Source organism: Thamnophis elegans, chromosome 15 (assembly GCF_009769535.1).
Source record: "Thamnophis elegans isolate rThaEle1 chromosome 15, rThaEle1.pri, whole genome shotgun sequence".
Taxonomy (NCBI): Eukaryota; Metazoa; Chordata; class Lepidosauria; order Squamata; family Colubridae; genus Thamnophis; species Thamnophis elegans.
Genome location: NC_045555.1, coordinates 45,734,897 through 45,749,082, shown reverse-complemented (window position 1 = coordinate 45,749,082; position 14,186 = coordinate 45,734,897). Strand labels below are relative to the sequence as shown.

Here is a 14,186-nt window from a genome sequence, read left to right as displayed (position 1 = left end):
TTCCTTCCTGCCTTCCTTACAGGATTAGCCCTGTAAAGTGGGAAAAAACAAAATGAGATTTCTTCCAACAACCGTGAACTGCTTGGAGAGTTACAAACCGGTTCTCCCGAATAGGTGCGAACCGGCTGAATCCCACCACTGGTTAGAAAGCATCAATTTCTCTATATTCAGATAATATTATATGTTAATATTCAACACATCAAAATCAGGAATTACCTGCATGTATTTTAAATAACGTCTTGTAAAGATGAGTGTAGAACTTCAAGGGATCAATGTTAAGGACATCACCTATGGAAAGAATTCTAGGTAAGTAGGTTTCTATATCTGAAACTCCAATAATGCATTTGGATTCTCAGGTGCTAAGATTGAAAGCCTCACCTTCTACATCCATGAGAATTAATTTATTTTCGACATACAGGTTGTCATCATATAGTGGCCACTAAACTATTTGAAATTATGATGGCAATGAATGAGGGGAGATTATCACGGGTTTCTGTAATTATGGCTACCACAGTCTCCCTGTAGTCATGGGATCACAATTTGGGTGTTTGGCGATTGGCGCACAATTACGACAATCACTTGAAGGCCATTTGTCATCTTTACTGCGGGCTTCCCACAAGATCAATGGGGAAACTGGTAGGAAGTCGCAAGTTGCAATGACGTGATGTTAGTTTATTTATTTTATTGATTAGCCGTTGGGCCATATCTGTTCTAACCCCCCTTCCTCGCTCGATCACAGACGACAGTCAGACAGACTTAAAGGGAAATAACTTTATCAGTCCTGGCTCACGCTGGCTGCGAGCCCAAAAATAAACATAAATAAAGTCTCTGGCAAAAAGGTTACGCAGCAGAATGCAAAAACAAAGAGCTATTACAGCAACACCAGGTTTACAGAAAGAAAGCAAATCGCTTATCCAAGTGTCTCTTCGAATCAGGGTTACAGAAAGCAAATCACTTATCCAAGTGCCTCTCACAATTAAACCATGACTGATGAACGACGAACTATGAACGAATGAATGAACGTTGACTTCTGCAACCAGGGCATGGCACCATCAGTCCTTTTATCACCACACTAATGAGCCCCAGCTGCATTGTTATTCCTGCATCCTGACTCAACTCACAGCAAACTTCTGCTGAGTCACAACCCATATCAAAGTGCAGAAAACTATGTGTGATTTGACTAACCACAACTTGAGCTGCCACTGTTAAGTTGGCCACGTTATGTGATATTTTCGGTTTACAACCGTGTCACTTAAGAGACAGAGTTGCCTGTTCCAATTACGGTAGTTTTAATTGAGGAGTACCTTCACGTGCATCTTGGAAATAGGTCGAACTGTTGTTATATTGTTTTAGTTACAAATATAAAAGCAGATTTGGGGGGGGGGGGAACCCACAGGAACTAAAAACAAAAATCAGTGATCCTAGCTTAGTTCCAGATGAAAACAGTCTCCGTGCTGTCTTCTTACAAATTGTCTTAAGGAGACTTTCGATGCAAAATTAACAACTCTCTAATGTCTCACCCTGGACTATGGTTTTGTATCACCGTAAGCTGATCGTACAGAGCCAAACCCGACACAATATCAAATCAAATTCCTTACCTTGCCCAGACAAAATGTGAAACGCCGAGAGGATACAGTGCAGGCTCTCTCTGTGGCTTAACACCTAAAAAGGTCAAAGGTGAATTGTAAGGGCATAGCAATAGCAGTTAGACTTATATACCGCTTCATAGGGCTTTCAGCCCTCTCTAAGCGGTTTACAGAGTCAGCATATTGCCCCCAACAATCCGGGTCCTCATTTCACCCACCTCGGAAGGATGGAAGGCTGAGTCAACCTTTGAGCCGGTGAGATTAGAACCGCCGAACTGCAGATAACAGTCAGCTGAAGTGGCCTGCAGTACTGCACCCTAACCACTGCGTCACCTCGACTTCAACGTTCTATGACCGTAAGTGAGGAGTGGGGTGGGGGACTCAGCCAAACTGCAGGCATTTCTTTTCCATTTATGTAACTGGTTTCACCCACCCACATGCATAAGAACACACAATTCTTCTATGTTCAACACACACATACACACGACCCTGGGGTGATCTACGCATCAATTTTTTCCCCTATGAGTTAAGAGGAGAGAAAATCCCTAATCTTAGATTAGTGTAATGTTTAACTCAACCTGTTGACTTTTAAAAGAGCCGAGGTGGCGCAGTGGTTAGGGTGCAGTACTGCAGGCCACTTCAGCTGACTGTTATCTGCAGTTCGGCGGTTCAAATCTCACCGGCTCAGGGTTGACTCAGCCTTCCATCCTTCCGAGGTGGGTAAAATGAGGACCCAGATTGTTGGGGGCAATATGCTGACTCTGTAAACCGCTTAGAGAGGGCTGAAAGCCCTATGAAGCGCTATATAAGTCTAACTGCTATTGCTATTGCTAAAAGGGGAGGATAATTTATTGCTTTTCCTTTTTTTCCCCCCAGCCATCAGCCAAGGTAGATCCTACATGTTAAATCCGATTTACCGCTTTTTCTTCCCTTTTTATACACTATTTTTTTTTCTTTTTTGTTGTTGCCGTTGGGGTTGAATGTATGTTTTGTTTCATTTTGATTGTTGCTTTTACATTTCTTTGATGAAACAATAGATTTTTTTTTTAAAAAGGAGAAAAAAATCTTACTCTGAACATTGTTTTGTGGGAAAAGGGCAGAGGTGGGTTCCTACCAGTTCGCACCTATTCGGTAGAACCGGTTCGTCAAATCTACCGAACCGGTTAGAAGAGGTTCCACCAGTGGACCCGGAAAGCAGGCCACACCTACAGAAGAGGTTCAAAACTTTTTTGAGACCCACCACTGGTCCTTGGATATAATTATTCTACACTATCATGCTCCTATTTATAAAACTCATAAGTGCCTCTGTGAAAGGTAAGGATGACTACTGCGTTTGTGGTGCAATCAGAACATTGCGTGTGTCGAAGTTGTTTTAACGCAAACCAAAGATGCCTTTTAAAAAACAAGTTTCCATCCTATTCTTATGGGTGCCAGTGCTGTGTGAGAGGTAATTTAAGGTGGTTCTGACAACTGTCGTCGGCATCTTCATATCCGGTCACATGGCCGGCAAGCCACTCCCACAAAGGAGGACACACCCACAGAGTAGGTTCGAACAAATTTTGAAACCCACCACTGGAAAAGGGGAAATCTTGAGGATGGAGCCTGGGTGGCAAGTTACAAGATTCTTTACTTCCGACACAGAATAAGGGTCCTTGTTTAATCAGAAAGCAGTAAACTTACCCCAGACACAATAAGGGAATGGAGAACCATCAGAAGATCATCAAAAAATTCCAGGTTTATGAGATGGGCGAATCTAAATGAAAGAGTTTTGTGGATGAATCCTGTGTAAAATCAAGTTTCTACATTGTTTGTTTCTTTTGGTATTTTATTTGGGGAGGCAAAAGTCTTGTTTTTGTAGCATTGCATTCATTTTTAAATAAATGCATACAGCAAGGAACAAGGCTACGTTTCACTTACTAGGGGGAATTTTGAAAAAAAACCCAAATTCATACCGATAATGAAAGATAAAATATAAAGCAGATGCAGAAGTGCTGGTCAACTAAATATTTCAAATGTCACTTTTTGTATCGTGATATTTAATTTTGAAGAATGCCGTAAACGACTGCTCATATGTTTATATTGTAAGGATAGACATTAGCATGTAGTCCCTGGACACCTAGAGCTGAGGTGGCACAGTGGTTAAATGCAGCCACTGCAGGCTACTTCAGCTGACTGCAGTTCTGCAGTTCGGCGGTTCAAATCTCACCGGCTCAGGGTTGACTCAGCCTTCCATCCTTCCGAGGTGGGTAAAATGAGGACTCGGATTGTTGTTGGGGGCGATATGCTGACTCTGTAAACCGCTTAGAGAGGGCTGAAAGCCCTATGAAGCGGTATATAAGTCTAACTGCTATTGCTATTGCTACTTCTTTTTTCCTTTCAAAGAAATCTCAAAATTATTCAGAAATACTTACTTTGCAAGGCCTTCTAGCACAGCAGGCACAAGAGGAGATTTCTGGGCTTTTTTCAAGATCCGAAAGTAAGTCAAAAATACGATATTCAACGTTTCTGTATGCTATAGTAAAAGAGGCGTAAAATAATACATGAACCTAAATAATTTCATTTTAATCAAATATTTTTCTTCTTCTTCATGCAACACTTTAGAACAGCGGTCTCACCAACCAGTGGTCCATTGAAAAAATATTTGCATTTTTTTATATTGCACTAAATACTATTTATCTTTTTTTAAACATTCATATTAGTGGTCCACAGAATTTAAAGTTATGAATTTAGTGGTCCTTGAGATCTGAAAGGCTGCTTTAAAAAGCTATTCATCCTAAATTACTATTAAAAAAATTCTGCCTTTACAATAAACGATCTAATTTCGGCAGCCAGAAAGCTTTATACCATTCTGAGTTAGCAGAAATTGTAACTGTGACACAACCTCTATTAAGGTAATCATGCTAGTAAACAAAAAAATATTTATTAGCTCAAACATAAGTGACTATTACTGTATTCTTGCATTTGCTAAACTTCTGAAGAACATCAATGGCACAATGAGATATGGACCCATGGTTATAGGTAGCCCCCGCTTACCGACCACTTCATTCAGTGACTACTCAACAGTTTTGTGAGCAGTTTCCACATTTATTACCACTGCAGTGCCTAACAGTCACGTAATCACCATTCGGCATTTTGCAACTGGCTTCCAACCAGCAGAATTAACAGAAAATGGAGGAAATAGCAAATTGTGGCCACGTGATGGCCACGATTGTGCTCATTAACGACTGAATGGGAAGTTATGTGGTAAACCTTCCACTTAGTGACCGCGAGCTTGAGTAGTGTTCTGGGCCCCAACTGTGGTCATTAAACAAGGATAATATCAGGTTTTAAGTCTTTATTCATGGCCCCCACTTCTACTAAGAGCCGAGGTGGCGCAGTGGGTAGGGTGCAGTACTGCAGGTCACTTCAGCTGACTGTTATCCGCAGTTTGGCGGTTCAAATCTCACCGGCTTAAGGTTGACTCAGCCTTCCATCCTTCCGAGGTGGGTGAAATGAGGACCCAGACTGTGGGGGCGATATGCTGACTCTGTAAACCACTTAGAGAGGGCTGAAAGCCCTATGAAGCGGTATATAAGTCTAACTGCTATTGCTATTGCTATTTGAATTCGCTATTTCTGATGAGCCACAGCGGAAAAAGAATTTGGAAGAAACACGTTGCATGATCCAGTCCTATGTCATGTGTCACCCAAAAGGACTCCCAGAAAATATAAAATGTGTGAAGAATGTAAATACCAGTTTCAGTTTTTTCTCTGTATTTTCAGAGGCTTCGGCTTCCAAGAGTTCTCGCTCCAGTTTTTCTTCTGCTTTCTTCCACTGAAAAGGAACAAGGGATTTAGAAGCTAAGCAGATTTGGGAATTGGAATACCAATGTGTTCTGACCCCCTTTCTCCGCTCGTTAACAGACGACAGTCAGACAGACTTAAAAAGAAATAACTTTATCAGTCCTCAGCTCAGACTGGCTGCGAGCCCAAAATAAACATAAATAAAGTCTCTGGCAAGAAGATAACAGAATGCAAAAACAAAGATCTCTTACAAAGCCAATCACTTCTCCAAGTGTCTCTTTGAATCAGGGTTACAGAAAGCAAATCACTTATCCAAGTGTCTCTCACAAACAAACCACGACCGATGAACGAGGAACGTTGACTTCTGCAACCAGGGCATGACACCATCCGTCCTTTTATTACCACACTAACGAGCCCCAGCTGCATTGTTAATCCTGCATCCTGACTCAACTCACAGCAAACCTCTGCTGAATCACAACACAAATGATTTCGCATTCCCTGAACTTCCGATCCACAATGGCATTTCCCCTCTGAATTATTCATAACAACACTGATTTTGTCCATGACCAAGTCAGCCAACACTTGGCTGGGGGAGAATAAGGGCCCTCCTGTACTTGAAATTTGCCTGTTGGGTTTTTCATTCCCTCATATCCCCAAACACACACACACACACAGGTGGGCAGGAACACTATGGCTGTCATCAAGCAGCCATAGTGCCAAGAGGTGACTGGATGAGTATGTCTATATCTAAGACCCTGAGTGATCCTTTCCCTGAATTCTTGGGTTGCATTGTGATAGTTTTATCCATGTAATCATTATTATTATTCTCTGATAATGTTTTATGGAATAGTACCCATCCAGAGCTTCTAAAGCTGAACGGGTATCGATATAAACAAATAAGTTAACAGGTTACTCCCCAAATATCTGACGGGTTTCTCTTCTGTCATGATTTGTAGAAAGGGTAGAAGTGCTTAAGGCTGCATGCTGGCCTTAGATGTGAAATTGTTATGCGCATGTTTGAGTCAGAATGAAAGAACTCTTGATCTGTTTGTGGTTTTAGTACCAAACATGCCAATGGCGCTTCCATGTAAATATTGGCCCATGGTAACTCATGCTGTGTGCGTGTGTATGTGTGTGTACAAGCATTTTGTGCTTATATTCTGGAACAACTGAGAATCAGAATCTCTTGCTGGGCTTTTTCCAATCACCAGTAGATTCGGATTGAATTGAATTGAATTTATTGCATTTATATGCTGCCCTTTTCCCCGAAGGGGACTCAGGGCGGCTCACAATCCAAGTCAGGGAAGGGGGTACAGATAAGGGATAAAAAAGACGAACAAAACAATACACAATTTAAAAGCACACAACAACCATAGCATTCGAGGGGGAGGCAAAAGCTCTTTAGCCCCAGGCCTGTCGGAACAGCCAGGTTTTAAGGGCTTTGCGGAAGGCCTGGAGGGTGGTGAGGGTCCGAATCTCCACGGGGAGTTCGTTCCAGAGGGTCGGAGCAGCCACAGAGAAGGCTCTCCTCCGGGTAGTCGCCAGTCGGCATTGGCCGGCGGATGGAATTCGGAGGAGGCCTAATCTGTGGGATCTGATCGGTCTATTGGAGGTAATTGGCAGCAGGCGGTCTCTCAAGTACCCAGGTCCAATACCATGAAGGGCTTTATAAGTGACGACTAGCGCCTTGAAGCGTATCCGAAGACCAATAGGCAGCCAGTGCAGCTCGCGGAGAATAGGTGTTACGTGGGTGAACCGGATCTACTTTCTACCCACTCATGATCTGGAGAATCCCCACACAAAATTTATAACATATACGAGACAATAGATAAGAATATTTTTTTTGGGGGGGAAATAAGGGCAGGGTGATGTTAGTACATATGTGGCAAGGCGAAACCCCCAATGATTTGAGTTCTTACATTTTATATATTTTGGTCAACAATATCATCAGATCCAAAGCAGGTTTCAGAGAATTATAGTACATGTAAACATGCTCCGTTTTCTCAATCAGCCACTGTCCCATTGGTACCCAATGGAATTTGGCTTTGGACATATTATTAGTTAAGAATTCTATTTCACATTTTTTTGCTTACTGTGGGGAAAAAAAAATACCTTTCTTTGCATCCTGGATAGATTTTTCCTTTTGTCTCTGTAAGTCATGATTTTGTTCTTTGGGGTGATGTCTTCTGCATCTTTTTTCACTTCCACTTCTTTAATTCTTAGATGAAGTAGCGCCATTAAAACCTAAATAGAATATCCACATGCATTTATTTATTTCTCATCAAAAAAACTACAGGAAGTCCTGGACTTACAAATACTTGTTTTATAATAGTTCAAAGTCATAACAGTGCCACAAAAATTATGATTGCATCACTCCCATGTCCATGTTCGTGAAGAGCCGAGGTGGCGCAGTGGTTAGGGTGCAGTACTGCAGGCCACTTCAGCTGACTGCAGATCTGCAGTTCAGCGGTTCTAATCTCACCGGCTCAAGGTCGACTCAGCCTTCCATCCTTCCGAGGTGGGTGAAATGAGGACCCGGACTGTGGGGGCAAGTTGCTGACTCAATTTGCTAAAAAAAAATTGTAAACCGCTTAGAGAGGGCTGAAAGCCCTATGAAGCGGTATATAAGTCTAATAAATAAATAAATAAATGTGATTGTAATTCGGGCACATGGCAACTAGCTTACATTTATGATAGACACAGCATCTTTGCAATCATGTGATTTGGGACCTCAGTTGGCTTCTGAATGGGAGAAGCCCGATGCACTTAACTACTGTCTGGTTCACTTAATGACCACATGATTTGATTAATGACCACAGTAAACAATGGTTGCGAAGTTGGGTTTAGTCACATGATGAGTTGCTTAATGACTGCATCACTTGGTGACCAAAATTCTGGTCCAAATTGTGGAAGAGAGCCGAGGTGGCGCAGTGGTTAGGGTGCAGTACTGCAGGCCACTTCAGCTGACTGCAGATCTGCAGTTCAGCGGTTCTAATCTCACCGGCTCAAGGTCGACTCAGCCTTCCATCCTTCCGAGGTGGGTGAAATGAGGACCCGGACTGTGGGGGCAAGTTGCTGACTCAATTTGCTAAAAAAATTTGTAAACTGCTTAGAGAGGGCTGAAAGCCCTATGAAGCGGTATATAAGTCTGATTAATTAATAATTAAGTCTAATTAATAAATAAGAGTCAAAAATATGTATGAAAAATTAAAACAATTTCTCTCAAGTAGAGCAAGGCTGTCAAACTCCCAGCCCAAGGGCCAGATGTGTCATGCGCTGGCCACGCCCACGCCCGGTTTAGCGAAGGGGTAAAAAGTCCTGATGTGACGCCGCGATGACGTGAGTTTGACACCCCTGAGATAAGAGCCAGGGTGTCCAACCTTGAAGTACTGGCAAGGATGGCTCGGTGGGGAATTCTGGGAGTTGAAGTCCACAAGTATTAAAGCTGTCAAGGTTAGACATTGGTGAGACGGAGATTCCCAGCTCTCCTTCTTGCCAATCGCTTGTTCATGAAGGACAGAAATAAGTATATCAAACCTTCAATAGAAGCACGGAATTGAAGGTTTTATGCCATTTCAATAGAAACGGGAGAATCCATCTTCAATGCTTTCTCAAAAACGAAACGACATACCAACAAACTCACCTCAGGTCTCACGTCATAATTCCGGCTTTTCACCAAGCCAGAAATGACCTTCACCGCACCAAGTGAAGCAACGCCTAACTTATCTTGCTTGAAGAGGCACTTTATCGCGTCACAACACGGTTCAGAAATCTGTGAGGTTTAAAAAAATCCCAGTTTAGAGGATTCGCTTTGGAAATCAACATGTTTAGTATAAAACCTTCAAGGCTGGATTATTGCAATGCACTCTACATGGGGCTACCCTTGAAAAGCGTTCGGAGACTACAGCTAGTCCAGAATGCAGCCGCGCGAGCGATTTTGGGTGTACCGAGATACACCCGTATTACACCTGTCCTCCGCGAGCTGAACTGGCTGCCAATTGGTCTCCGGACGCAATTCAAGGTGTTGGTTATTACCTTTAAAGCCCTACATGGCTCAGGACCAGCGTATCTGCGAGACCGCCTACTGCCACACACCTTCCAACGGCCGATAAGATCCCACAGGGTGGGCCTCCTTCGGACGCTGTCGGCTGGACAATGTCGGCTGGCGGCTCCCCGGAGGAGAGCCTTCTCTGTGGCTGCTCCGACCCTTTGGAATCAGCTACCCCCAGAAATCCAGACGTTACCCTCTCTCATGGCCTTCAGGAAAGCCGTTAAAACCTGGCTGTTCCGGCAGGCTTGGGGCTGTTGACCTTATTGTTAAGGTCCAGTCCCGATCAGAAATGTATGCGTGTTGGGAATTTTTAAATTATTTTTTTAATTTTTCTTTTCTTTTTTCTTTCTTTGTAAGCCGCCCGGAATCCTCCGGGATTGGGCGGCCTAGAAATTTAACAAATAAATAAATAATTAAGCCAAGCAGGAGATACTAGAAGGCCTACCTTTTTCGAATCATCGTTCATAAGTGGTACAAGCAGTGCAATGATGTTATTGTGGAAATTGAAGTGAGGCAGGGCCACCAGGAGCTCACAAAGGCACTTCACGGCGATCTCGGCGAGCCCTTTGTACGCCTTCACTGAAATCACGTTGCTTTTCTTCAGCTTCCTTTGCTTCCAATCTAAAGGAAACGTTACACAACGCTTCAATATTTACAGATTCCTTCTTTACCAATCGTACGATTTCAAAATCTGAATGGAATAAGTTTGTAATTCGGAGGGGAAATCAGGCGCCGAACTGCATCACTGGATGATAATCGTCCTGAGAGGATCTGACTGGAATATTGGAAAGACTTGAGTTTTGCTCGGCTAAAATTATTAATCTTCAAAAATTTCCTTGAAACGTTTTAGCTCTTTCAACTGAGCAAGTTCCTTAAGCGTAAATAATGATACTTTCTAACGCTACCAAATCTCGCACAGGCAGAGGGGGAAAAGTGAGAAAAATTAGGGCTGTGCAAAAATTTTGAAGAGAGCGATTGCAAATAATTTCTCCTACGAGCATTAAAGTAGCTGCATCCTCTTGAGCACTTGGTGTGACTATTTTGAAGCCTTTCCTCTCAGCCTGTGTGCACGTGCGTGCCCACGCACGCAACTGTGGTGATTCACTTAGTGACCTGTTGTGACTCAGCAGAAATCTGTGAGTTTTTTCGGGATGCAAGATTAACAAAGCAACTGGGGCTCGTTAGCAGCGTCTTCTGATGATAAAAGGACGGATGGTGCCACGCCCGGGTTGCAGGAGTCAACGTTCGTTCAACGTTCATTGATCCTAGGTCGTGGTTTATTTGTGAGAGACACTTGGAGAAGTGATTTGCTTTCTGTAACCCTGATTCGAGGAGACACTTGGAGAAGTGCATTGCTTTGTAAGAGTTTTGTTTTGCATTCTGAAATCTACTCAGACTTTATTTATGTTTATTTTTGGGCTCGCAGCCAGTCTGAGCCGAGAACTGATGAAGTTCTTCCCTTTTAAGTTTGTCTGCCTGTTGTCTGTTAACGAGCGGAGAAGGGAGGACAGAACAGTGACCACTTTGTTAACCACCAAATTTCCAATCCCAATTGGACTCGCTAACAGCATACTGCAAAAGATTTTTAAAAAAGGACTGTGGCTTTTCATGTAATGGTAAGAATATTTTTGTTCTTATATCTACCGTATTTTTGGAGTATAAGATGCACGTTTTTTCCTTTAAAAAGAGGGTGAAAATCTGGGTACGTCTTATACGCTGAATATAGCATTTTCGACCTACCGAAGCCCCACACTCTTTGCAAAAATGGACGTGCAGAGGGTTTGGGAGGCTTGCAAAGTGCTCCTGAGGGCTGGGGAGGGCAAAAATGAGAAAAAAAGGGGCCGTTTGTCCTTGTTTTTGCCCCCCCCCCAGCCCCCAGGAGCATTCTACAAGCCTCCCAAAGACCTGAATGCTTTTTTTCCCCAAAAAAACAAGGCGTGCAGAAGGTTTGGGAAGCCTGCAGAATGCAAAAACTTTTTTAAAAATTTACCTCTTTAAAATCATGGTGCGTCTTATACTCCGGTGCGTCTTATAGGTCAAAAGACACGGTGATTTGTATTAACTTAAGATCAAAGGCGAGGCCATTCCTGAAGCTAGTGCATATTTCATGCAGGGTTTTTTCCCCCAATTTTCTTCACAGATCTCAGAAATGCAAAGCAGATCAAAATCTTGAATGTAAATTGACCTGTACGTTGTTGTTATTATATTCCTCTGAAAAAATTCTCTCTTTTCCCATATAGTCTTCTAAAAATGTACATTAAACATATTTAACAGTAAGATCTTGAATAAAACCAAGACTTGAAATGGAGAAAAAGAAGTGACAGACTAAAAATGGAAAAGAATCAGGAGCACAGAGGCAACAATTCTAAAATTAGCTTCCATTAAATATTATGGTTTATAATTTACAGAAAGAGTGGTTCCTTTTCCTTCCCAGTGACGGAATACCCAGTATTGTAGTAGGGAGAAGAATCATTGAAATATAATTATATCCTATTTATTCACTGGCTTTAGCGAGACTAATCTTTTATAAGAATCGGAATGACATTCTATTAAAATAATACACACTGTAGGTTATACCTTTTATACATTGTTCCAGATTTTCTAAATAAAACTTGTATTGGCTCACAAGGACTTCTTCAAATTCTCTCAATTTCTGAGTTTCTTTTTTAACCTGCAAGATAAAAAGGAAAGTTTGTAAAAATATTTTGCCATGTATCCACTGTATTACTCAATCATTTATATTTATTATTATTATTATTTTTAAATATACTTTTTTATTTTCCACTTGCATAACATACAATCACATGTATACTATTACATAGCCAATATCCTATTGTATTAAGTAGTAATTACATCAGTTCCTCTTGTCATCAACACCCAGAAAGATAAAAACCCATTATTAGCTCTTCTGCTCTCCATACACCTCTTTCTCCTACCTCTCTCCTACCTCCTTTCTTCCCTCCATCATCCTTTTCTACTCTACTTCCCCTTCCTTTCTCCTTCTCCTCTCTCTTCATTCCACTCCTCCTTCTCCTCCTCATCTTCCCCCCTTACCCTCTCTCCTATCCCTCTCTTCCCATCTTTCTTCTCTCCTCTGTTTCCCACTCTTCCTCCCATTGGTGTATTTCCGCTTCTGAGCAAACTCCATTCTATGTTGATGGTATTTATGCTTCCCTATCAATATACTTAACATATCTTAGTTTTTTTTTTTTTAAAAGAGAAGACAGTATACATGTGCAATCATATTAAAATCTAACACCCCCCGTCAAGCCTAATATTCATCCCTCCCTTTAGTTACAACAGCACTAAAAAGTGACTTATGACCATTTTTCGCACTTATGACATTTGATCAAAATTAAGCACTCGACAATGGTTCATACTTATGACCATTGCTGTCCCAAGGTCATGTGATCCCTTTTGCGATCTTCTGACAAGCAAAGTCAATGCGGAAGCCAAATCCACTTAACAACTTTGTTACTAATTTAACAACTGCAGTGATTCACTTAAAAACTGTGGCAGGAAAGGTCATAAAATGGGGCAAAACTCACTTAATGAATGTCTCACTTAACAACAGAAATTATAGGGCCCAATTGGGGTTGTAAGTCAAGGATTATCTGTAGAACTCCAGATTCTTATTCATTAGGAAACTAGGCAATCTCTTCAAATTTTGTATTGGACAAACATTTAAGTTAACTTTCTTTCAATAAATCAGCAGGGATGAGTGATGATATCAAGATCAAGATAAAATTATTCAAATGACTGTTAAAACACAAATTGCAAAGTTGTAACAAAATCTAGATGTTTTTTTCCCCTGAAGTATTTTTAAACCTTCCCAATTTTAATAGTAAGCCTCTGTCGTTGTATAACCTCACCTTCGTGTTCTTCTCTCTCTCTGTCAAAGGTCTGATTTTGTAGGATGGAGTAATATCTTTGAAGAGCTCCATCAAAGAAACCATCACCAATTTCCGCACGATCACAGCCACGTTGGGATCCTGTTCCATCAACATTGCACGCAACTCTTTGAGTTTCTTTACCTGCTCAGGAATAACACACCTTTGAGTACATACCTGTCACTATGTAAGCTAAAGTGCGAATGTTCAGAGTATATTCCAGGTGGCATTTCAGATAAGTAGCCAGGAATTATCTTGTATTTTGTCATACAATCTACTCTCTAAAATTTCCCAGAATCTTTCAGCTCTGCTCGCCAGTTCTATACCTCCTGCTATAAAGCTTTTTTAAAATCTCTTGATTGGTAGCTAAAAATATTTCATTTTTTTTATTAAGCATCTTTTGAAAAGGGGACTGCATTTTTTAAAAAAAATATTTTTCAATAATTTTAAAATCAAAATTAGTAGTATTAATTTAAGCGTGACCAAGAATAAGATCCATGAATACTGTTTGAGCAGGGGTGGCCCAATCCCAGGATTTTAAGATGTATGGACTTCAACTCCCATAATTCCACAGTGCTTAAAGGAATTGAAGTCCACACATCTTAAAATTGCCAAGGTCATACACCCCTGGTTTAGAAAATAGCAATAGCAATAGCAGTTAGCCTTATATACCGCTTCATAGGGCTTTCAGCCCTCTCTAAGCGGTTTACAGAGTCAGCATATCGCCCCCAACAACAATCCAGGTCCTCATTTCACCCACCTCGGAAGGATGGAAGGCTGAGTCAACCTTGAGCCGGTGAGATTTGAACCGCCGAACTGCAGAACTGCAGTCAGCTGAAGTAGCCTGCAGTGCTGCATTTAACCACTGCGCCACCTC

At 41.6% G+C, this 14,186-nt stretch overlaps 1 protein-coding gene across 1 annotated transcript in view; it reads right to left on the bottom strand.

The window, feature by feature from the left end:
- Positions 1–14,186, bottom strand: part of NOC3L (NOC3 like DNA replication regulator) — a 29,834-nt gene that overhangs the window by 7,582 nt on the left and 8,066 nt on the right. Inside the window, exons 7-16 of the mRNA XM_032231972.1 lie at positions 13,292–13,453; positions 11,997–12,090; positions 9,865–10,040; positions 9,012–9,140; positions 7,481–7,612; positions 5,319–5,399; positions 3,998–4,098; positions 3,267–3,339; positions 1,599–1,662; positions 217–288 (exon numbers count right to left, since the gene is read on the bottom strand). Coding sequence (XP_032087863.1) covers positions 217–288; positions 1,599–1,662; positions 3,267–3,339; positions 3,998–4,098; positions 5,319–5,399; positions 7,481–7,612; positions 9,012–9,140; positions 9,865–10,040; positions 11,997–12,090; positions 13,292–13,453 — 1,084 coding nt within the window. The remainder of the gene's footprint in view (positions 1–216; positions 289–1,598; positions 1,663–3,266; positions 3,340–3,997; positions 4,099–5,318; positions 5,400–7,480; positions 7,613–9,011; positions 9,141–9,864; positions 10,041–11,996; positions 12,091–13,291; positions 13,454–14,186) is intronic.